Source organism: Octodon degus, unplaced genomic scaffold, assembly GCF_000260255.1.
Source record: "Octodon degus isolate 3935 unplaced genomic scaffold, OctDeg1.0 scaffold00005, whole genome shotgun sequence".
Taxonomy (NCBI): Eukaryota; Metazoa; Chordata; class Mammalia; order Rodentia; family Octodontidae; genus Octodon; species Octodon degus.
The window spans coordinates 23880966-23905624 of NW_004524581.1; the positions used below are offsets into that span (position 1 = coordinate 23880966).

At 52.6% G+C, this 24659-nt stretch overlaps 2 protein-coding genes across 5 annotated transcripts in view; one reads left to right on the forward strand and one right to left on the reverse strand.

Moving 5' to 3' along the window:
- The window catches only part of Taf8 (TATA-box binding protein associated factor 8), an 11511-nt gene extending 6951 nt beyond the window's left edge, over window positions 1–4560 (reverse strand). Inside the window, exons 1-4 of the mRNA XM_004624144.3 lie at window positions 4473–4560; window positions 2532–2688; window positions 894–992; window positions 610–672 (exon numbers count right to left, since the gene is read on the reverse strand). Of these exons, the coding sequence (XP_004624201.1) occupies window positions 610–672; window positions 894–992; window positions 2532–2688; window positions 4473–4517 (364 nt within the window). The 5' untranslated portion in view covers window positions 4518–4560. The remainder of the gene's footprint in view (window positions 1–609; window positions 673–893; window positions 993–2531; window positions 2689–4472) is intronic.
- Window positions 4504–24659, forward strand: part of Ccnd3 (cyclin D3) — a 57476-nt gene continuing 37320 nt past the window's right edge. Inside the window, exons 1-2 of one of the 4 annotated variants that reach the window (XM_023719947.1) lie at window positions 4504–4812; window positions 5029–5105. In XM_023719947.1, coding sequence (XP_023575715.1) covers window positions 4554–4812; window positions 5029–5105 — 336 coding nt within the window. In that variant the 5' untranslated portion in view covers window positions 4504–4553. The other 3 variants (XM_023719957.1, XM_023719969.1, XM_023719963.1) reach the window with 3 other exon arrangements.

Sequence of the window (24659 nt, forward strand, 5' to 3'; positions counted from 1 at the left end):
TCCGTTTACTTGGAAGGCTGAAGCAGGAGGATTACTGTGAGTTTGATGCCAGCCTGAACTACACTTCGAAACCCTGCCTGGAAGGAAGGAAGGGAGGAAGGGAGGAAAAGAAGGAAGAAGTGTCTTCAAACCAGGTCTGAATGGCACACCCATAGTCCCAGCACTTGAGAGGCTAAGGCAGCAAGATCATTGCAAATCTGAGGCCAACCTGGGCTATAAAGTGAGTTCAAGGCTAGGAGGGACTGTATAGTGAGACCTTGTGTCAAAAAAACCAAAACCAAAGCAAAACAAACAGCGCTCACAGTGGGCAGCAATGGGCCAGGGGTCAGTTCAGCAGCCCCCACATAAGGACGAACAGAAACTTCCTTTTCTCCTGCAGCATCTTTTGCACGTCTGGGCTAAAGAGCAGGAATAGGGCAGTGTCTCAGGGACGGTGTCCGCTGTGGTGACTGAACTTCACATCCTAATCCTAGGAGCCCAGGTGAGGATCAGGTTAAGGGTGGCCCCAGAGATTGCAGGGGGACCAGGAACAGAGACACTGCTCCCCACTCCTAGTTCACCCCCAAGCATTGGCTGAGCGCTTCCTGGGTGTTCAGTGGAGTCACTTACGAGCAGTGATGACCATCCTCTGAGACCGCTTTGCATACGCAGGGAGAGTGTCCACGTTGAAACCTGTGAGAGGAGAACACACAGCCCTGCCTGGACTGCTGGACAGCAGACACAGAAGGGCTTCAACTCCGGGCACAACCACGGCATGGCCCTTGGGAAGGCTGCCAGCACGAACCCAACGGGGGCGAGGAATGTCTCACATGGGCTCACAGAAGCCCTCTTGTGCTAATTCTCAAGCTAAATGCAGACTAGGGACCCACGAGGGGATGTGAAGACGCACTCACCCATCTCGACCAGCGTGACCACGATATCCGACAGCGTGGGCTGGGTCCTGGCCGTGTGCTCGCAGTACGACTTGGCACTCCTCCCAATTTCTGAAATATCTACGAGGGGATCAAAGCTATAGGGTCTGTCATAGTAAGGAACTGAGAATGAATTCAGACATGCACTTGTACTCTATACTAAGAGCAGCATTATTCAAAATAATGAAAATGACCTGGGCGTGGTGGCACAAGTCTGTAATCCCAGCAATCAGGAGGCTATGGCAGGAGGATTGTTGAGTTCGAGAGCAGCCTGGGCTACAAAGTGAGCTCAAGGCCAGTCTGAACTGCATAACAAGACCCTATCTCAAGAAGACAAAAAAAAAAAAAAGAGGAACAACTGATTGCGCCCTGACAGAAGCAAGCAAGCAAAGCAAAGCAAAGCAAAGCAATCAAGCAAGCTTTTCATTTCACACAGTGGAATACTCATCCTCCAAAAGAAATGAAATTCTGTGAAATTCTGAAACATGTCACAACACAGACATGCAGTTCAACATGGCTCTCTTTTTTTGGCGGCGGGGGGGTGGGATGGGGGGATGAGGTACTGGGAATCAAACCCATGACCTCGCATTTGCAAGGCAGATGTTATGCCACTAAGCTATGTCGCTGGCCCCAACAGGGCAGCACAGCAGTTTAGCTTGTCTGAGCACACCTTCCCCTTACTCACTTCTGGAGGTGTCAACCTCTTACAAACACCATAGCTCAGTGCTGACCCTATCACAGAGCTATAGCCCCAACGCTTTTTTATTTTAATTTGAAATAGGATCATACTAAATTGCCCAGATTGGCCTTGAACCTGCAGTCTTCCTGCCTGAACCTCCCAGGGAACTAGGATTAGAGGAATGTACCTCCATGCTGTTTTTTTCTTTTTTGTATTTTAGGGAAGGGTCTACAGAGTGTTCAGGGTCTCACTACTATATCAGACTCACAGGGATCCACCTGTTTACAGCCTCCCAAGAGCTGGGATTACAGGTGCACACCACCATGCCCAGTCCTGTTTGTCTGTAAACACAAGGTCTCACTAAATTCTCAGGCTGGTCTCAAACCTAGGACATTCCTGACTCTGGCTCTGAGTAGCTGGAATTCTAGGTATGTGAAATCATGCACAGCTATGACTTATCCCTTCAAAATATTTTTTTCCAGTCCATAAAACTTATCCATCCTCATTCTTTGTATCGCAGTCTAGTAGCTGATCACTCTATGTGATGGTACCTATTTCATGGGATTCAGTCCTGCATCCTCAACAAAGTGGAAGTCCTCTGAGAACAGGTAAAACCGTAAGAAGGCACCTCCACGTCATCAGGAGTTTATAGTCTCCCCCTCACTAAACATTCTGCACATACCGCTCACTTATGTGCACACCTCTCCCAGGTGCAAATTGTTATCCTATTTCAAGCAAGGAAGCTGAAGTTTAGTGACCTGGCCCAAATCACTGAGTGACAGAGGGAGGATTTATACTCACATCCATCTGACTCTAAAGTCTTGAATCACCTCAGTCTGCCCAGTTTTTCCCTCAAATGTTCTCTCTCACCATCACAGTGCAGCGCATGGTACAGACACTGGGGTTGACTTGAAAAAGGCCGGATGCTTCCCAGTACTCACAGCTTTGCAGCATCTCGGTCAGGGTTTCCACCGAAGCTTTCTCAGCACTCTCAAATCCTGCCTCTGTCAGCAAGGAGCTCACCACGACTTGCAAGGTTCTCCTCCGGGCCAGATAGTAGTTATCAGCAGGGTTAGTGGACTGTTTACTTCCCGATCTCTGTGAATTATGGAGGAGGAAGAGCACAGAGATTGATTTTCCAACCACAGGACTAGGGTACAATCACACAATTCACACATCTCAAGGCAAACAAGTTTTCTTGCAAAATACTTCCTTATGCATAATGTTCAGATGTGTTTTGCTTTTTTTGAGACAGCGATGAAGTTCAAGCTGGCCTTGAATTTACTATGTGGCCCAGGTTGGCCTCAAACTCACAGAGGTTCTCCTGTGTCAACCTCCCAAGTGCTGGGATTTCAGGCATGCCTGGCTAATGTTTAGAATTTGGGAGGCGGGGATGCAGGGAATTGAACACAGGACCTCGCAATTGACAGCCAGGAGCCACACTGCTGAGCTATATTCCCAGCCCAGGTGTAGATTTATAGATCTCAGTCAACTGAGTAATAATGGGGCACTGAGGATGCACTAAATACACAGCAATCTTTCTGGTAACCTAAAACATTCCCACAGAACAAAATGGCCATTTTTCACTTTGTACTTTAGCATGTGAGGAGAACGTATAGATGAAGACAGAGAGTTAGCTCAGTAGAATAAGCACTTGCCTGGTAAGTGCAAGGTCCTGAGTGTAATCCTAAGTACTGAAAAAAAAAAAAAAAAAAAAAAAGGACCAGCCAGATAGTTCAATGGACTAAATCGCCTGCTTAGGCAGAAGGCAACGGCTGGAGTTCGAACCCATCTTGCTGTGCCAGCTCCACCCCCGGGGAGTGCTGAGACGGCGATTGAGACTGAGTCGTGGTGTGCGCCTGTAATCCCAGCGCTTGAGAGGCTGAAAACAGGAGGATCACTACCAGTCAGAGCTGTATAGTGAGACCCTGTGCCAAATACGTGGAAGAGAAAAAAAAAAAAAAAAAAGGCTAGGATGCAGCTCAATGAAAAGGCCCCGCCCCTGGGGCGCACTGAGATGGCGATGGAAACTGGGTATGGTGGTGAGCCCTTGTATAATCCCAGCACTTGAGAGGCTGAAAACAGGAGAATCACTACTAGTCTGATCGAAGTGGTGAGACCCTGTAGACCCTCTACTAAATACCAATAAATAAATAAATAAGTAGATGAAAAACCAGGTGTAATATGTTCTTTTTTTTTCGTTTTTGGTTACTGGTGATTGAACTTGGCACTTTGTGCTTTCCAAGCAGGCGCTATGCTGCTGAGCTATCTCCCCAGCCCCTAAAGACGTGAGATGGAACATAATAAATCTACTTCACAAGAAAAAGGAACTCAGACCGGGCGTGGTGGCGCACGCCTGTAATCCCTGCGCTGGAGAGGCTGAAACAGGAGAGTTCGAAGCACACGGTGAGACCCTGTACCAAATACATTAAAAAAAGAGAAAAAGGAACTCTCTCTTCTTCCTCCCATCTCTACACCATTATATTAACAAGAAAAATTGAAACAACAATCCATGATGTTGAGGGGCGGGCAAAAGGTAACAGCACAGAAATACAGGGAAGCTAAGTATTTTGAAAAGGGAATCCCTCCCAACCTGGGTTGGCCAATGAGAGGGTAAAAGCGGCCTCTTTGGACCAATCACAAGGTGTTCCTGGTTCCCACCCCACATACACACCAGGACGAGCCAATCAGGACGCAGGTCCATGAACTCTGGAGGCTTTCGCTAAGTCCCAAAAGGGGGTCACGTACGGCCTGAAAGACCCTCCTCCACTTGGAGCTCATGATGGGACTGGGTTTTGGGGGACGAGCGTGTTGCATGGGCCAGACAGAAGTTAGAGGACACCAAACTCTCTAGGTGCCAACCCCGTGCCTGCTTCCCTTACCGTTCCAGAGCCGCCGGCCCCGGCTGTGGACGCAGTGTCGGCCATCTTGCTCTGGCGCCGTGAGCGTCAGCGCGGGGCAGGATGGGACTTGTAGTCGTAGGCGCCGTGGCGGCGAAGGGCGGGGATGGTCCGCCGGTGGCGTCACTGGGGGCGTGGCGTGGCGCGGCACAGGTGAGTCCGGGCCACGCCCCCTGCCCCCGTGGGTGCTTTGTGCCCCAGGGCTGGGACTCAGGAAACACTGGGGGTGCAGACGAGGCTTTAAACGCACCTCCTTCCTGGCTGTGGGACTCTGGATACCTTACCTCGTCGCACCTACCTCTTATTCCCCTTTGGGCACAAGGCAAGGAACCCAGGCGGCCGGCCCTGCCCTGGGCGCAGGGGGTTGAAATCCGCGTGGTTGTTTACGTCCCGAGGACCGCGCCCCCTCCTCCCCCGCTCCCCACTTCCTGCCCAGCTTGAACTCGCCTGGCGCGCCGACTGTGTAAACACGTCTGCCCGCGAGGGCAGTCGCTGTTTTGTTTGGGTTCCGAAGATCCGGATGCTGTCCCCTTCCTAGGAGGATGCTGCGTCCTCCCCAGAGACTGGCCAGACGGCGGCGACCGCGGCTGTGGCCACCGCAGGCTCCGGGATGAGGTAGGCTGGGGCTGGAGTAGCCCCGAGGTGGTTGACTCCGCGACTCTCCTGGGTGTCGCTCAAGGCTGGCCAAGGACCTGAAGCTGGGAACCCGAACGAGGAGCCTAACGGGTGCGTGCCTTCATCACGGCCCCATAGTCTCCAGAGCGCAGCCTTGTTTCTCCAAGAGAGCTGACCTGTCCACGAGGACAGAGAAATCTCCTAACAGGCAGCTGAGTATGTGGAGCTCTTGGGTTCGCTTGTGACCGTCGCGCTAGAGCCAAGAGGGGATCCTCTGCGGTGTTCCCTGGTGGGCACATGGGTGATCTCGCTGCCTGTGTCTTCCGGTGTGGAGGACACTGGCCGCTATCACCAAGGGAGGGGGTGTTTTCTTTGCATCGGTCGAGTGCTGCAGGTTGTACGGATGCTGTGCAGAGATACCATGTTCCCGGGCTGGTCTCTCCACGTCAGTCAGCAGCGATGACGGGTCCAGCGCTGTAGCTAGAGGACTTGGAAAACTTTCACAGAAAAGCATTGCAGGTCACCAACCAGGTGGCCTGGAAGCCAGTCTTTGGGGCCTTTATCCCCCAGAGCTGGGCTGAACCCTGGCTGGTGTCAAGCACAGGGACACATGGTGATCCCGAACCAGTCCTACACTTCCTCCCACCTTCCAGGTGACAAAGGCGGTAGGCACCAAGGTGGACCAGCCCTGTGGGGTTCCCTTTGGGTGCAGACAGTGGATCCACCGGGCTTGGTGAGAGTCCACACCATCCTGGGTCTCAGTGCCGTCCTGGGCTCTGGAGCAGCTTCCTGTAAGAGGGCTTGCTCTTGGCCCCCGAGCTGACGTGGGTGGAGAAGTGGCTGTCAAGGGGCTTCCTGTGTCCTCTCCTCTACCTCTGGGCTCTCAAGAGTGGAGACTTGTCGCTTGTACAGTGGTTTCTGAGTTTGACACCACTCCTTGTGGTCATGCACTGACTACACAGGTGAGGGGGCAGGGACATGCCGTGTGCAGGTCAGAGCTTCTGACCTGCCCAGTGGGGCTTCGACTGCTTGCGCCTTGCATCCACCGGCATATGTGGCCCCGCGTGTCTTCCTATCCATTCCCATCCTTCTGGGGCATGGAATGTTAGCTAACAGGTGCACGGCACAATTGCTTAGGTGCCCGTTGGTGGCTTTGATGTCCCGTATCATGCGTAGGGTCCTCCTCATAGTCCTAGGAAGTGTCACAGGGACATCTCCACCCTGTGGGACCAGGCACAGGGATGACTAGTCTTCCTGTAGGGTGGTCAAAAGTCAGCGGCCGAGCAGGGGTTGGAACCAGTCATGGGATTCAGGAGGACCTGTTCCTGACCACACAGCCACTGGCTCCTGGGTGGGCCCAGTGGGGAGTCTGGATTTGGGGTCCTGAAGGGTCACTGTGTCAGTCATGAGTGACGTGGATGTGTGAGCCGCTGTTAGCTCTCTTTGGGGCTCGAGCTGGGAGCACAGAGGTGTGTGTGTGTGTAGGCATGTATGTGTATGCTTCCCACATGCATGGCTCACTCTCAGAGGAAGGAGGTCCCTAAGTAACTCACGGTTGAGTGTAAGAATTCGTTTTCTCATTATTTATTTATTTTTTTCATTATTTGTTTATTTGAGACCAGGTTCTCACTATGTAATTTAGACTGGTCTTGAATTTACTGTGTAGTCCAGGTTGTCCTCCGACTTGCCGTGATTCTCCTGCCTCACTTTTCCAAGTACTGGGATTACAGGTGGGGGACCCCACTCCTGGCTAAGAAAGAATCGCTCCAGAGGCTGAGGCAGGAGGATGCTTGCGAGTTTAAGGCCAGCCTGGACTACAAAGTGAGTTCAAAACCAGCCTGAACTGCATACCAAGACTGTCTCAAAAAGACAAAAAAAAAAAAAACTCACTCCAGGAGGCTACCCTGAGCTGGAACCTGGGAACGTTTTACACGGAGAGCTCTAGCTCGCAGCTTCTGAGCATCCAGCTCCCTAGGGTGGGCAGGGGCAGCGCGGCTGGTGTGAGCTGGCACCTGGACACTTTCCCTCCTTTCTGGGTCCTCTTTCCCATGTGTCTGGCGGGGAGGACGAAGCCACCTTGTGAAAGGGGGATGGGTGGGCGTCATCATAGGACTCCAGGCTGAGGGGTCAGGGCCAGATGACCGGGAGGCAGGATGAGACTTTCAGAGGGAATCAGGCTGCTCCCCGCCCCCTCTTACTCCTTCCTGGGGACCTTGTCCCCTGCTGCCCCCTCCGCTGTTGTCCTCTCTATCTAGTGTACGAAGAACAGGTTGTACTTTTGAGAAACCACAAGAGGAAGTCTCAGGAGGGCTGGGGTGGGGAAAGTTCTGGGGCCCAGCCAAGTTCCGTTTCCTTGCTGGGAGCCAGTCTGCTTATCTTGCTGGGAAGCCATTTAAATTTTAAAGCCTTCCGTTTCAAAGAGCTGGCCGCACTGCCCTCCGTGCTGACCCCGTCCCACTAGTTGGCTAACAAGGCTCCTCCTGTCTTCTCCCCTCCGCCCCTATGCCTTTCTCTCCCCGAGCACTCCCTGGAAAGGAATGTGGCTCTAGTGGCCACTTGGGAGCCGTATGATGTCACTGGAGTTGTCCTGTCCTGGGCTTTGTGCTGTCCTGGTGCTCACCTGGGTAGGAGAGACCTCCACCCCCTGCTTACAGGTTTAGGGAGGTTAAGAGCTGTCCAAGGCCATGAAGACAGGGGCCACGTTTGTATATGTGCTGCCGAAGCGAGCACAAGGGGCCACATTTGAACGTGAGGCTCTCTGGTTTCAAAACGTCCTCCTGAACTTCAGAATCGAATGAGCCGGTTGTAGTGGCGCATGCCTGTAATCACAGAAGTCAGGAGGCTGAGGCAGGAGGATCATTTCGAATTTGACACCAGCTTGGGCTACAGAGTGAGCTCAAGGTGTGAACCGCATTGTGTCTAGTGACCTTTTATTTTTTATTTATTTATTTTTATTTATTACATTTATTTATCGTGTGTGTGTGTGTGTGTGTGTGTGTGGCCAGCTCAGCCCACCAGGGGGCGGGTCTGGCTGGCATATGGTGCTGGGGATCGAACCACGGTCCCTGTGCTTTGCCAAGTTTGTTTCAAGTAGGTGCTTTAGACCACTGAGCCATCTCTCCAGCCCTCTAGTGACCTTTTAAAAAAAGTTTTTGTTTTTGTTTTTTAAATTTCTGTTTTATCTTTGGGGTTTGTTTTTTGAGACAGTGTCTCACTGTGTAGTGCAGGCCGGCCTTGAACTATGTAGCCCAGGTTGATTTTGAACCCTCCTAGATCTTCTTGCCTCAGCCTTCTGAGTACTGGGATTATAGGTATGTGCCACCACACCCGGCTTCTGGAAAGGAATACATTTTTTAAAATCAATTATGATGGTATTTTATTGTAAATATCAGTTAATGTTGTGGAATACCAAAGACGAGCACTCCACACATTCTCTGCGAACAGTTGGCAGGTCATTTTAGGTTGCAGTCATTTCCTTTCTCTTCCACCGGGAGTCACTGGCCAGCAGCAGAAAACAGGGGCACACACCCCAGTGGAGAAATGAGCAGAGACGTGAGGGGCCTTAGGAGCCTTTGCTGGCCGAGGTTTGGCGGCCGTTACTTCACAGTGACTAGTCTTTTATGGATGAACACAAAAACTTCAACAAAAAAGGATCAACTGAAATCACTTATGCACACAATGTTGAGTTAAAAGAAGGACAAATAAGGAAAAATCCATGACTTTGATAGTGTCCAGGCCTTTTTGTAGCAGTCCAGCTTTGAGTTGAGGTGACAGAGTCCATTTTAAGTTGTTTGAACCCTATGTGCATGAGATGCTATTACAGAATGGACATTTCATTTTCTGCTAAAAGGCTCACTACCTTTGTTCAGGAACTGAAATTTATTTTATTCTTCTCTTCATTTAACCTAAACTCAACTTAAATATTATCTGAGAACTTTAGATACAGCATCAGGAAAATTTAAGCATAAGGACCTAGTATTAACTCATCGTTCCTACATGATGTAAAAGTTCAAATTGAAAACGTGAACTTGAGGTTTCTCCTTCTTTATCAGGCTTCTGTCTATAGAAATAAACGAGTTTTCAAAAAAGGCTATCAAAGAACTTAACCTTGGAGACTACAGCTGTATCCTTAAGAAGTATGCATTAATCTTGGAAGGTGGAAGAGAGCCCTGTGGGCTGTTGGAGATGCATGAGAGAAGGAGAATTTCCTTCTTCCTTCCTTTCATTCCTTAGGAATACATTTTTTAAAAGGAAGTGAAGCCTAGGAGGAGAAAAGATGCCTTAGGGAAAAGGTTGAGGAAGGAGGTAGGGAAACCTGAGGAATCAGAATTCTAAAATGAGGAAGAACTGCTTAGCACGGCTATGCATTTTTTTTTTTTTTTAAATGTGTTTAGTACAGGGTCTGCAGGGTCTCACTATCTACATCAGACTTGTAGTGATTCTCCCGTTTTCAGCCTCCCAAGTGCTAATGATACAGGGAAACCTCCAAATGACACGGAGAAAAACTGATCTCCCAACCTAAAATGTACCTGGGATGAGTTCGTGTTCTCTAAAACCAAAGAATGAATTTTAGGAACAAACGGAGGTTTTATTTTATTTTATTTTTTCCGGAACCGGGGATTGAACTCAGGCCCTTGTGTTTGCCAGGGAAGCACCTATTCCACTGAGCCATCTCCCCAGCCCCAAACGGAGGTTATGAGCAGAAAATATTTATTGAGGGAAAGAAAGCTATCCAAGAGAGGGACAGGAGGGGGCCCTAGTGGGTTGTCTCCGGAAGCTGTCTCTTCCAGGAACTTTTATAGAGGAAAACCACGGGGTGAGGCCGGTCTGAGGTGGTGGAGAACATGGGAACTCTCTTAGGTGGACATGAGGTAGGACAAAGCTATGGTTAGCCAGTGAGATTACAAGCACACCATTGCTCAGGTAAAACTGATAAAATCCTCTACCAAATGGGGAAGCGAGTCATGAGTCACGTAGCAAGGGGGCATGAATATGGGACAGGGTCTCTTCCTGTTAGGGGTTGGGCTAGTGCCTCATTTAGGCTCTTTCAAGGTGATTGATACCTATTTAGAATATCAATCCTGATGCCCATCCCTAGGAAAGTACGTAGCTGTGTTTCCTCTTTTGTCTTGGTCTTGAGGTGTGGCCCATACAGCAGTGTCTGTCTCTTCCAAGTTGTAAAGTCACCTTGCCTTCCACCTTGTCTCCTTGGGGGCCTGTCCCTGTCCGACTGCCTGTAATGTTTCTAATTCAGCTGCCTACAACACTGGGATTACAGGCGTGCGCCACCATGCCCAGTCTCAATTTCTGTCTCAGCGCGGCACGCAGAGGATCAAACCCCAGCCACTGCGCTCTGCCTAAGCAGGCGCTTTAGTCCACTGAGCTATCTGGCTGGTCCACAGCTATGCATTTTTGTAATCCCAGCACTCTGGGAGACTGAGGGAGGAATATCATAAATTGGAGCCCAGCCTAGGCAATTTAACAACTCTGAGACCCTGTCTCATAATAATAAAAAAACAGGGGCCGGGGAGATGGCTCAGTACGATAAGCGCTTGACTGGCAAACGCAAGGATCTGAGTTCAAACCCCGGTTCCGCAAAAAAACAAAAACAAAACAAAACAAACGGCTAGGGGTACAGCTCAGTGCAAATGCCTTGCATTCACTTCCCAATACAATCAGTCGATCCATCAATCTAAACATTGAAACAATTGCCTGGGCCACGTCTGAAGGAGGCAGTGCCGCGGTCTAGGCGTGGTCGGAGTGGCTCAAGTTCCTGCCCGGTGACTCGTGCAGTAACCCCGCACCTGCTCCGCGTCTTCCAGTGGTCGGCTCGTCGCCCACCAGGTGGCGCTGTTGGCCAGCGCTGGCTGGGAGAGGATTGTGGTGTTCAGGCCGCAGCTGGCTTCCCTGGCCCTCTGCCCTTCCTCCCAGCTGTTTGCACAGCGGGGCCGAGAGCCTCTTTGGGCCGGGGAGAGCCTCCGTACCATGTGTTTTGTTGTTCTGGCGGGAGAGTGCGGGATCGGCCTGTGGGACTGGCTCCTCTCCCGGGATAGGAACACATATTGCACCCTTTTTTTCTTTCTCTTCCTGACTTTTCTTTACCCTTGACTACTTGTTTTCTTTCTTTTTTTTTTTTCTTGCGACAGGGTCTCACTGTGTGGTTCGGGCTGGCCTTTAGCTCACTTTGTAGCCCAGGCTGGCCTCGAACTCGGAATGATCCTCTGGGAGAGCTGGGATTTTAGGCTTGCGCCACCATGCTCGGCTGGCCTTTTTTTTGTTTTGTTTCTTGAGAAGGCCTTGTCCTGTGGTCCAGGCTGGCCTCAAACTCAGGATCCTCCTGCTCAGCCTCCCAGATGCCAGTACTGCAGGCATGTGCCACTGTGCTCGGCCTCCTTTGCTCTTGAGATAGCAGGGCCACGTGTCCGGGGGCAGAGGACAGGCCAGCGGTCCTTGCGGGCACCACAGGAATGGCCCTTCCTAGCCTTCAAAGGACAGGACGCGCCGCCGCTGGGTCACCTCCGGCAGGGGGGCCTCTCTGCAACCGTCTTCATCCCGGCAGCGGGCTGCGTACATCCCAGACAGCCACGCGGAGGGGCGAGGCCGGGGCCAGGGGCTGGGGAGAAGCCTGCGGGGTCCTCCCCGGTGATCGCGGCACGGCTGGCTGCCCGCACCGCAGTGGAGGGACCGGAGCGGAGCCGAGCGGAGCAGACCGAGGGGGGCGCCCAGCGCGTGAGCCGCCCCGCGGCACGCCGCCGCCTCCGCCCTGACCCGCGGGTGACGCGCGCGCCCCCTACAGGCGACGCCCGTGTACACCCTGTAAATAAGAAAAGGCCCGGCCGCAGGCCTAACTCCTTTCTGGGTGCGAAGGCCCCGGATCTTCTGCAGCCTCGCTCCTGGGGTGGGGAGCCCCGCCGCTGTACAGCTGCCCACCTTCTGTCCTGTCTCACGCAGCACGAGGGGAGGGTGTTCTTTATTGTTGTTACTGTATTTTTTTGTCTTGAGACAGGGCCTCCCTATGCAGTTCAGGCTGGCCTTGAGCTCACTTTGTAGCCCAGGCTGCTCTCGAACTTGAAAAGATATTCCTGCCTCAGCATCCCAAGTGCTGGGATTACAGGTGTGCACCACCACTTACAGCACTACCACTCCTGGCTTCTTTTTCTTTTTCATGTGTCAGGGATGAAGCTGGGGGGGGGGGACACAGGAGTGGGAGCAAGGACATTTCTGCTGAGGATTCAGAATGGCTAAGTGCCAGGCAGAGTACAAGTCCTTAGTGGGTGACATCTGCCGTTACACCATTATAACAGTGTCATAACTGTCCTAGGATTGCCTCTAGGGTGGCCATGGGGACAGTCCACAAAGTATAGCTGTGGTGGCACATGTGTGTGGTCCCAACGTTCTGGGAAGCTGAGGCAGGAGAATCGCAAGTTGGAACCCAGCCTGGGTGATTCAGTGACTTAGTGGAACCCTGTCTCAAAAAAAAAAGGATGTAGCTCAGTGCAGAGGCCTTGGGTTCCGTCTCTAGTGTTACAGACAAACCCATGAGCCCTCACTTCTTTCTTTCCTCAGCTTCTTCTAGAACAAACATGTGCGTCTCCCTAGCCAAGGTCAAACTCTGGGACACAACACTTGAGGATGTTGAGTGTCTGGGAGCTCCTGCCCCGGCCCCAGGGTCTCCTGCCCCATCAGGTCCCCCCCTTCCCTGGGCTGTGTGCTGGGCCCAGGAGGGCATCCACGTGCTCCTTGCAGAACCTTCTAGAGCTCTGCGTTGGTGGCTCCTGTGGCAGACATCAGCTGTGGGTAGGACCGGGCAGGGTCTGTTGCCCTCTGTGGGTGATAGTGCTGTCCCTTCCCAGCAGCAGGCTCCTGATGGTCTTCCTGGGCAGTATGTGTCCTGAGTCCCTTCATGTGGCGTCTGTGTCCCCTGTTGCCTCATCACCATCACTTTGATGGCAGAGTAGGAAGCAGGCCCAGGATGCCCCGCTGCTCCAGGTCCCTGTCCCTTCCTGCCTGCTGTGCCTGCAGCCCAGGCCACCTCCATCTTCCTCTGGGAAGAGGCTCAGGCTCTGCCTTCTCCACATCTCTTCCCCAATGCCCAGCGGCACCTGTTGGTGTAAGAGTGAATCTTCACACACTTTTGTGTGTTGTGTGTCATTTGTAACTCAGTTTCTAACAAATAGTTTGCTTCTCAGCTGCGCATGTAGGCACACCACAGCCCCTGGGAGGCTGAGGCAGGAGGGTGGAAAGTTGGAGCTAGTCATTGTTATTTTATGACAGTGATAATTACTATGACAACCTGGTACTTTTTAGTTCACAAGTTACTTTAAACTTCGCCAGCAACAACTGGGGAGGAGAGAAAACAGAGGAGAGAGAGGCAGAGCAAAGGGCGCCTTCAGCCAGGGGCCTGCTGGACCTGATGTACGTCGCATGCAGCCAGTGTCAACCCAGCGGATGTGTTTTTCAAGGGCAGAACCCTGAGGAGTGGCCCAGGTGCCTGCAGAGCTCAAAATAAAAATAACAGAAAGGCTGGGATGCAGCTCAGAGCTCCGTGGGTTCCGTCTCCGGGATCGAGAAGAATTTCGAATATGAGATATTTCCAAAACATTTATTAATTTCTTTTTCTTTTTCTTTTTTTTGGCAGAACCAGGGATTGAACTCAGATCCTTGCGTTTGCCAGTCAAGCACTTATCCCACTGCGCCATCTCCCTGGCCCCCTATTAATTTCTTTAATATAACAAGAAACTCAGTGCATGGAAACATAAGGGTTGGACTTTTGTAAAGTGGTACCTGTGTCCTCCAGAACAAAAAACTAGTGAGAACACAGCCCGGCCCCGTCTCTGTGCCTGTCTGCTGCTGCCCGCAGTGATTTAAGTGTGGTTTGGTTAGTGGTCGCAAAGACCTGGCCTGTGGAGGTGGCAGTGGGAGGGGCCGAGTGGACACATGACGTGGTGGCCACGGGTGACGGAAGCTGAGGCAGGGGTGTGGACTTGATGTCGGAGGTAGAAGGGAGCCATGGAAGGCTTTGGAGGGGGGAGTACCTTGATCCGTGTTCAGCAGGGGGAGCTCTGGGAGGAAGGGCCAGTTGGTATTGGCCAGGGACAGTGGGCCCCAGCAGGCAGAGGACTGAAAGGAAGGTGGCGCTGCTGCTGGGCAGGAATGGAAGAGGGGACACCTGGCTAACTGCTTCCAGGATGGAGACCCCAGGGAGAGCCCTTTGCTCTGCCTCTCTCTCCTCTGTTTTCTCGTCAGTGGGAGGATGGAGTGAGTCCTGAGGCAGGAGAGGCCGCGCACACTGTCCCATCTGCATCCGCCCTGGGCTGTGCTCGGCTCCCGAGTCCTGGGAAGGACACCCGTGAGTGTGCTCTGGGAGGCTGAGGCAGGAGAAGCACGAGTTCCGGCCTGGCCTAGGTAATGTAGTCAGAGAGACTCTGGCTCAAAATAAAAAAAAAAAAAACAGGGGCCGGGGAGATGGCTCAGTGGAATAAGCGGTTTTCTGGCAAGTGCAAGGGCCCGAGTTCAATCCTTGGTTCCACCAAAAAAAAACAAAGCGCTGTTTTGTAGCTCAGCGTGAAGGCCCTGGGTTCAATCCTCAGTCCCCCACTGAAAAGTCAAGGTATAAATGGGGCTAATCTCAAGTGCAGCTTGAATTCTACCATTTTCCGGGTGAACAAGTGTGTTTATGTAGGTACTACAGACTTGGGGAGAAATAGAAGATGTGTTAGGAGGCCGAGCTCGCTGTTTGGTCTCGGGTAACTCAACTATAATTAGGGCAGTGTTGTTCAAAATTAGAAATGCTTTCATTTTAGTCCATTTCGTCCCCAGGCGCCCAGACACACACAGATGGAAACAGATGAAGCAAGCAGCTTTTGCTAAGCAGTGCTTACCCTTGCCTGGATCAAAACATGACTTTTAATACTTTCTCTTTTTTGTCTTCTGTTGAGTTGCTTCGTTTGTAAGATATGCTTTGTGATTTTTATGATCCAGGAAAATCTCTGACTTATTATTTTTAGATTGGTGCAAGGTCTCACTGTGCAGCGTTGACTTGTAGTGATCCTCCTCTTTCAGCTGCCCCAGCGCTGGGATTATAGGCTTGTGACACCACACCCAGTCTTGGTGGCCAGCTCGGCATGCCAGGGCAGGCTGGCACGGTATGTAGTACCAGGGATCGAACCCAGGTCCTTATGGCTGCCTAGGCAGGTGCGTAGACCACTGAGCTATCTCCATGGCCCCTGACTTATTATTTGGAAACCACTGAAGTGGGGAAGGGTCAATATTTTGTTAGCAAAAAGAAAAAAAAAAAAAAAAAAAAAAAGGACTGGGCAGTATAAAGGAAAGGGGAGCCAGGTGTGTGATGCACACCAGTAATCCCAGCCCTGTGGGAGGCTGAGGCAGGAAGATCGCAATTCAGCCTAGGCAACATAAAGAATTAGCAAGACCCTTTCTCAAAATAATAAAAGAGGGCTGGGGATACAGTGTACAGTTTAAGGAAAAAAAAAAAAAAAAAAAGGTTGGGCTGGATATGGTAGCATACGCCAGTGTTCCTAGCCATTCAGGAGGCTAAAGCCATAGGATTGCTTGAGCCCAGGAGTTTGAGGCCACCTGAGCCACATCGCAGGACCCCAGCCTCTTAAGACGTGTTAGCGTCAAAAATGTGTGATGACATGAAAGCGGATTCTGTCATTACGTTAAGGGGAAGAGCAGGCTGTGACAACTCATATCTAATCTATTGACAGCTATCTGTTCCTCACGCATTACACACATACCAAAGAGGGAGGAAATCTCCTGCATTGTTCACTGTGCTTACTTCTGGGGTAGGAGAAGGAAAGGAGGCTTTCTCCTCCTCCTCCTCCTCCTCCTCCTCCTCCTCCTCCTCTTTTTTTCTTTTTTTTTCTTTTTTGTCTTTTTAAGACAGGGTCTCGCTATGCAGCTCAGGCTGACCTTAAGCTCACTTGTAGCCCAGGCTGGTCTCAAACTCTCAAGGATCCTCCTACCTCAGCCTCCCGAGTACTGGGATTACAGGCATTACAGGCGTGCGCCCCCACGCCCTGCACTTTCCCGCTTCTTAGAGGTGTTCCAATTCTGTAGTAATATGAAAAACAGAGCACATCTCCAGTCATCTTTCTTTGAGTCTATCAAAACCAGCCCCAAGGCCAGCCTGAACTGTACAGCAAGACCCTGTCTCAAAATGACAAAACCCCCAACAAACCCTTAACAACAACTCAGCACCACCAATACTGATGGCATCTCAGTGGGGACAGTAGACACTGGGTATAACACTGACCAGACGAGGCCCAGTGGGGCCCAGGCCAGAGCCCAGGGTACCTGGGAGGTCACAGCTGCAACCTGTCGGGCCCTGTGGCACCAGTGGGACCGTGAGATTTGCACGCTCTTCTGGGGTGAGCAGCTCAGGGTGTCACTGCAGTGGGCCAGAGTCAAGTGAGAGACAGGGACTCACTTTCAAACCCAGTCACCCACAGAGGGGTGCAGAGTTGCTCCCGAGACTGACAGACTCAGACTCTGTGTGTGTGTGTGTGTGTGTGTGTGTGTGTGTGTGTGTGTCCAGCCCTGATCTCGGGCTGATTCTCCTGCCTCAGCCTCCACCCTGCTGAGGTCTTTCTTCTTGAGGCTCCCCTGTTCCCTCTGAACTGCAGTGGGGGAGACCAGGGCTGTGAGAGCAGGAAGCGGGCCGGTCTGCCTCCCTGCTCAGCAACAGTGAAGGGGTGGAGTCTGGATTGAACCCCAAGATAAGAAGAGGTGCAGCTGTCAGAGATCAAAAGAAACAGCTGTGTCGGGAAGTGAAGGCCACATTCCCTCCCTGATCCCACCTATCCCCCCTCCCTCTGTGCACATGTGCACCCCTGGGCCAGACTCCTGGCGCCCCCATTCCTGCTCCTTGCCAGGGCTCCAGCCAACCCCCAGATGTCTGGTCCGAGTGAGCACTCAGGACAGGTGGCCCGAGAGAGGCCACCCTCAGACTGTCAGTGGCATTCAGAAACAGCCAGGCTGTGAGCCAGTCTAGGAGGCTGAGGCAGGATGGGCCCTGGGGCCAGGGTCTGCACACAGCTGCGTGGCGTGGAATCTAAGGTCCCACCCATCCACCCCATGAGCCTCACTGCTCCTGGGTTCACATCAGGGCTCCAGACACCCCTGAGCACTTACAGGCACTTCTGCCTGGGTTTGGAGCTCAGGCACTTTCCGAGTCTACCTGGGCCACTTCCGGTCCATTCCCACTGGGTACCTGGGCCAGTTCCCTCTATGCCGGAGCCCACCAGGGACTGTGTCCCCATTCCCGAGCAGCAGGCACTGGGACCCAGGGAGAGGAGGCAGCATCATCCACCCTCCTGGTTTCTTCTGCGTGACCCTGTGTCTGGGCATTTCAGTGACTCCCCTGACAACCCCAAAGCACTTAGTGTCCTCTGCCCCGCTCCTGACCCCCCCAAGCCCACTTTAGGAAATACCAAGTTTAGTTGTAGCCAAGACCTGCCATCCCTATGCCTAGACATCGCTGGAGGTTTGCATTGGTGATCGAGTTGGTGACCGAGTGTGGGGCTTTGGAGACAGTGCAGTGTCAGCCCTGACCATAAGGAGCATGCACGGGACCTTGCAGTGTGCAGATGCTGTGCCGGGTACTGACGTCCTCCTCCATGGCAGCCTCAGCCTCCTGTGTCCGCTGTACGGATGGGACAGGGGTCGTCTGCTTGCTGGGGTCCCCCGCTCTGAGGCCCCCCTGTGCACAGCCTGAGCACTAGCCACCACCTTAGCAGTGCCAGGAGGCTCTGCGCAGGGCGGGAAGGACGAGGAGACTGGGGATGGTTGGTGGGACCATGAGCAGTCGCCAGGGGGCAGGGGGCAGCAGGGACAGAATGTGGGCATAGGTGACTGATGTGCCACAGCTGTCCCCACGGCCCCTCCCGCTGCCCCCTCTGCTTTCTTTCAATTTTTTTTTTTTTTTTTGGCCGCCTCCAGATGCCTTCAGGGCATTTCTGGCTTGGCGGGAGTATCTGGGTTCGGACCACTGCATCCCGAGCCTGACTGCTTCGCTTAAGCAGGCACTTAAACAACTGAGCTAAGGCCAGGCCCCTTAAGCAGGCACTTAAACAACTGAGCTAATGGGCAGGCCCCTGTCCCTCTGCTTTCTGATGTCCAGTTTCCTCTCCTGTCTGCCTCTCTTCCTTCCCTGGCCCTCACTGGGAGCCCGCTGGTCTCCTCTCTAGCCGTGTGCCCTGACCCTAGGCCTCCTGCTAGATAATGGTGGCTTCGGTGCAGAGAGCGCCTACGGTGTGCCACCTGGCCTGGGGACTTTCCTGTTGGAAGTGAGCCACAGGCACAGGGCTGGCGCACCGTCAAAGGTTTCTAAGTGCAAGGTGATTGCCCACGCTCCTCCTGGCACAGCTGGGCCCAGGGTAGAAGACACCTGAGGGGCAGTGGGCAGTGAGGGCTAAAGGGGTGACAGGGCACCTCCCCTAGGTGGGAGAGGAGTGCAGAGGGAGGGGCTGGAAGCTGCATTTCTGTAGTTATTCTTTTTTTTTTGGCGGAACCGGGGATTGAACTCAGATCCTTGCGTGTGCCAGTCAAGCGCTTATCCTACTGAGCCATCTCTCCGGCCCCTCTGTAGTTATTCTGAGACAGGGTCTAGTGCTGTGTAATTTAGGCTGGTCTAGAACTCGGGGTGATGCTCCTGTCTCAGCCTCCTGAGTGTACCCCACACCTAGCCTCATGAGTACTATCTTGATCTGGGGTGCTAGTAAGTTCTAACAAGATCTGGCTGCTGAGGGCCGCCTGCCCACCCAGCTGCTGCCCAGAGATGCTCTGGTCCTACCCTGCCACCAATCAGCAGCAGCCCGTGGCCTGGGTAGCCAGCCCAGCAGGGTGCTCAGCACCCCCACCTCCAGCCTGCAAACCTATTTGCAAGGCTCCCATGGGGTGGGGCAGGGTGGGGCAGGGTGCGGCTGGGCGGGGTGCCACTGCCTGGGCCCCTGGGGAGGTGGAAGCCCCACCCACCTTCTGCACGGGCCTCCTGTGATCCACATATGCACAAAGGGGTGGGGACGACACGAGCGGGTGGCCACCTGTGACCTCCCTGGGCTGAATGCCTCATCAACACCTGGGGGAGACCCCAGCGGTTTGGGGGAGCCTGTTTTGGCCCATCTTTATTTACTTCTCACAGAGGAAGTAAATAAATAGCTGGAGGTGGGTGCGCGTGGACAGGTGGGTGCCAGACGCCCGGTGCGCTCACACGGTTGGAACCGAGGCCGGCCGGAGGAAGTGGTAACAACGAGTGCTCGTTTTATTTTCCACTTACCCGTACAGCTCCCGCTCGCCTGCCCTCTTCCTGTGTGCTGGGAGGTCTTGGCAGCCTGGGAGGCAGCCGTGTGTTCATTCATCTCTTCATCCATGCAGGGCAGTATAGGTTGGCACCCTCGTGGCGCTGAGTGCTGCCAGACACCGAAGATAGGACACAGGACGGAAGGAGGGGCAGGGCCAGGGGCTTTGGGTCCAGTGCAGGCCATCTGGAACTGAGTCCCTAGCGCTGCTTCCTAAGGAGATAACAGCGGGTGGCAGGGCGTGGTGGCGCATGCAGGCCTGTGATCCAGCACCTCTGGGAGGCTGAGGCAGGAGGATCACAAGTTCCAGCTCACCACGGACAGCTGAGTGACTTAATGAGACCTTGTCTGAAAATTTTATTATTATTGTTGTTGTTGCCGGGAATCGAACTCAAGGCCTGTTTGCCATGCAGGTGCTGTACCGCTGAGCTACATCCTTGGCTCATGAAAGTTTTTCAGAGGGCTTGGGATGTAACTCAGTGAGAAGGTTCTGGTTACAACAGCAAAACAAACCTAAAAAAAAAGATAGTAGCAGGGGACCAGGGTGCAGCTGCCTGGTAGAGGATGTGCTCAGCATGCTTGAGGTCCTGGGTCCAGTTCCCAGCGCCTCCCCAAAAGATGGCACTGGGAGAACAAGGCTTGCGGTTTCCCAAGCCCCTGCCTGTGCTGCCGCCCACCTCAGTCTCGAACTCAGGTGTGGGCTCCCAGGACTTGGTGTCCTGATCCATCTCCAGGGATCTAGGCCCCGGACCCCTGTCCCAGCATCCCACCCATAAGCAGCCTTTCTTCTCTCTCCCAACGTCAGGAAGACCCCATGGATCCCGTGTGGCCCTCTGCCTGTGGCCTTCCACGTGTGTGGTCTTTTGACAATGTCTTTTTTTTTTTTTTTGTTTTTCTTTCCCGGAACGGGGGATTGAACTCAGGCCCTTGCGCTTGGCAGGGAAGCACATACTCTATTGAGCCATCTCCCCTGCTGACACTGTCTCAGAAAGCACTGGTCACAGCCAACAGAGAGCGACACAGTAGATGTGAGGTGTTGGGGTGTGGCCCATGTGCTGGGGCCTTCTGAGGCTGGAGCTTTGGGGCTGAGCAGATAGGATCTGGAGGGGTGGCAGGCGAGGGTCTCCTTAAATTACCCAGACTGGCCTTGAACTTGGGATCCTGCCTCAGCCTCCCCAGGCACTGGGATTCCACAGGCCCATTGTTTTTAAGGAATCGTCACACTGTGGGGTAGGGATGTCGCTCTGGTAGAGAGCTTAGGGCTCCAGGTTCAGGGTTCATCCTGAGCACTCACACCCACATACACACTCACACACTCACCCCACACCACCAAAAACCTCAACTACCTATTCATTCAAGAAATTTAGACTGTTAAAAAAAAAAAAAAAAGTGGAGAAATGTTAAAAATCTCTCTTCTACATCTTATCATCCAAAGCTAGCACTGACTCCTCTTTCTGATTTCTGTCTAGTGTTGTATCTTCTTCAAAAAATTTGTGTTGTATTGGTTCTGTGAGACAGGGCCTTGCTATGTAGTTAGGCCAGCCTTGGACTCACTATGCAGTCCAGGCTGGCCTTGAACTTGTGGCAGTCCTCCTGCCTTGGCCTCTCTAGTGCTGGGATTACAGGTGTGCGCCACCACACCTGGCTCATTTTTTCCTCTCTCTCTCTTTTTTTAACATAACTTTTTATGCTATGCAAATTTCCTGAAGTATCCACCATGGGTCCCTAGCCCTGGTATATGGCTGTGGTAGAGACTGCAGTTTGTAGCCAGTGTGAAAATGTGTCATGATTTGCCTAAAAACACAAGAACACTTAATTTGCACATTTGGGAGCATGACTGAAATGTCACAAGGGTTAGTCAGAGTGGTTTTCAGACTTTAATATGTAATATCTAGTGCCAGCAGAGAACCGAAGTAGGAGGAGCTGCCTCTCCACACTCCACAGCGTATACATGAAAGGGGTGTTACCCTTACGTGTCTCCAGTGAACATTTTATTGCAAAAATATATAATGCTAATGATTAGCTTGGGGAAAAAAATTCTAAGGCTTTGTATTCTGTCTACAGAGCACTTTATTTATTTCTTTATTTTTTTGTGGAACCGGGGATTGAACTCAGACCCCTGTGCTTGCCAGGGAAGCACTTATTCCACTGAGCCATCTCCTTGGTGCTACACAGTACTTTATTTTGTTTTGTTTTGTTTTTGGTGGAACTGGGGATTGAACTCAGGCCCTTGCGCTTGCTAGGAAAGCACTTATTCCACTGAGCCATCTCCCCGGCCCTTACACAGTACTTAAATAAACTGTTCTTTCCAGGTGTGGTGGTGCACGCCTATAACCCCAGCACTACAGGAGGCTGAAGCAGGAGGATCACCATGAGTTCCAGGCCAGCTTGGGCTGGATAAGCAAGTTCAAAATCAGCGTGAACTACATAGCAAGACCCTGTCTTGAATAAACAAAACAGGACTACCCATTTGGGACCCCCTACTCTCTCTCAGGGACTATTCTGATTCTCTGATAAATCTTTTTTTTTGGGGGGGGGTCTTTTTGAGACAGGGTCTCACTATGCAGTTGAGGTTTGCCTTGAACTCACTTTGTAGCCCAGGCTCTCAAACTTGCAATAATCCTCCTGCCTCAGCCTGCAGAATGCTAGAATTACAGGTGTGTGCCACCAGCCCCAGCCTAATTTTTCTATTCTTTTTTTTTCCATTTATGTAATTGGTACAGGGATTTGGTATAGGATCTCACTACACAGCATGGACTCCTAGTGATCCTCCTGTTTTCCGCCTCCCCAGTTCTGGGATTACAGATGTGCAATACCACGCCTGGCTCAGCCTGCCCCAGGGGCAGGGCCGACACGGCATTAGGGATTGGGGATCGAACCCTGGGCCCTGGGCCCTGCGTTTGCCAAAGCAGGCACTTAGTCCCCTGAGCTATCTTGCTGGCCCTCTAATTTTTTATTCTTGGAACAAAGTAAAAGTGAAAGAAAACATGTTCATGTGTCAGTAACCGAATTTTTAATGGTTGTGCAGTAATCCATGTGGGGTTTTCTCTCTCTTTGCACGCCTTCTGCACACATTTCCTAGTTCTTCTCGTTTTGTGGGAGGTAGGGTCTCACTGTGTAGTTCAGGCTGGTCTTGAATCAGTATGCAGCTCAAGCTGGCCTCAAGCTCATGGCAGTCTTCCTGCGTCAGCCTTCTAAGTGCTGGCATTACAGACGCCCAGCATCATGCCTGGCCCCCAGTTTTCTTTCTTAAGCTCTGTGCTGGGCCCCAAGACAATGCCTGGTTTTTGGCATGGGCTGCTTGGGACGCTAGTACCCCAAAAACCTGAGCACTGCACATTTCCTACAACGCATGGCAGTAGTGGGTCCTGCCTGGGTGCTGTGGCAGCTTGGGGACCAGGGCAGTCACAGGAGGCTTGGTGGAGCCTAGATGCCTTGGTGTGGGACCCTGAAGGTCAGCAGGAGCTCCTAGAATGGGGCTGGAGGGCTGTAGCAACAGCGAGACCTTTCCTGCGGAGGTGACAGAGGCTGAACAGAGCTCCAGCTGTTTATCAGGGGCCTCCCTGTCCCTGTGCCAGGGGCACATACTCCCTGCTGGAGAGGCTGTGGCACCCTGATTAGGTGACAGCTGAGAAGGGGACTGGGTGGAGGGGTGGGAGCGGGGAGGGACTGCAAGGGCCCAGGAGCAGAGGGAGCCTCACCCTGTGCCCACCCAGCCCTGCAGGGCGCTGTACCCACCAGGCCCTACACCCGCTTGCCCTGGGCCCCGATGGCTGCACTCCAGGGTCCTGAGGCTGCTCCTGGGCAGAGCCAGGCATGAGGAGCTAGGGGTCTGTTTTGTCACTTGATGCTCTGGCCACCACCAGAGGCCTCAGTGCACCTGTGAGTGCAGGAGACGAAGAGTTGGGACACCAGGAGTGACAATAGAACCACAGCCCCTGCGGGTCCCAGTTTCCTGCTGAGAACACAGACAGTGCCTTTCTCGTCCTCTTTCTTCCTCTTCCTCTTCTTTGTGGTACTGGGAATTAAACCCAAGGCCTTCACACCGAGCTACATCCTAGCTGGTTTTTAATTTTATTTTGAGACAGGGTCTTGTTAACTTGCCCAGGGTTTAAACTCCGAGCCTCCCAGAGCGCTGGATTGTAGGTATGCTCCAGCATACCCAGCTTGGAAGTTTTCTTAGTATAAGAGGAATAATTTCTTGTAGAAACTGAAAAATATGAAGTAGAAAAAGAAAACGAACTATAATCCCACCGTTCGGACAGTCACTGTTAACATTCTTGTGCCAGGCCTGGTGGCACATGCCTGTAATTCCAAGACACAGGAGCCTGAGGCAGGAGGATTGCCACAAGTTCGAAGCCAGCCTGGGGTATGGAGACCCTGCCTAAAAAAGAAAAAAAGAGGAGAGCCAGACAAGACAGCATGGGGGCCAGGCATGGGCCTCTTGCCTGTCATGCTAGCCTGAGTCTCACTGTGTAGTTCAGTCTGGCCTCAACCTCAGGGCGATCTCCCTGCTTCAGTCTCCGGAGAGGCGGGGTAATAGGACCACATTAGCACGCCCAGTGTTGGAACTGTTTTGAAACGCACCAGTCTGGGGAATGTTAGAGAACAGAGAACGGGCTCTGAAGGGGGCCACCTTCCCATCTGGGGAAGGATTCAGGGGAAACCTGGCCAGGCTGGGTGGGCCTGTGCGCTCAGCTAGCCCGAGGCTGAGGCAGGGCGTTGGAGGAGCCTGGACAATTCTGTGAGACTGTCTAAACTATAAAAAGGAAGTGCCTGCCTGGCAAGTACAAGGTCCTGGGTTCTATCCCTGGTACCATCAAAAAAAAAAAAAAAAAAAAAAAACCAACCAAAAACCAAAAACCAAAACCATAAAAAGGGCTGAGAGCCCAGCTCAGTGCTCCTGTGTTACACCTAGAGTCGGGGTGATGAGGCTGGCACCTCAGGCCTGAGTCACCTGTTTTGGGTCTCAACAAGGAAACGGTGAGTCTGTAGGAGTAAAGTCGGGTGAAGCGATCCGTGTGGCTCCTTCCTGTCCCCACACTGCTCAGGAGCCAGGAAGGGCCTTTGAGTGAGTGCTGTGTGCCGCGCCCGCTTCCACATGAACCGCATCATGCCGGCAGCCACCAGGCGCGGATGCAGACTCCTGGTGCAGAGCCCAGAAGTTCCTGGAGCTGCTTCGCCCCTCGCTTGGGCCCAGGATCCAGATGTGGGCTCCAGCAACCTCAGGGCG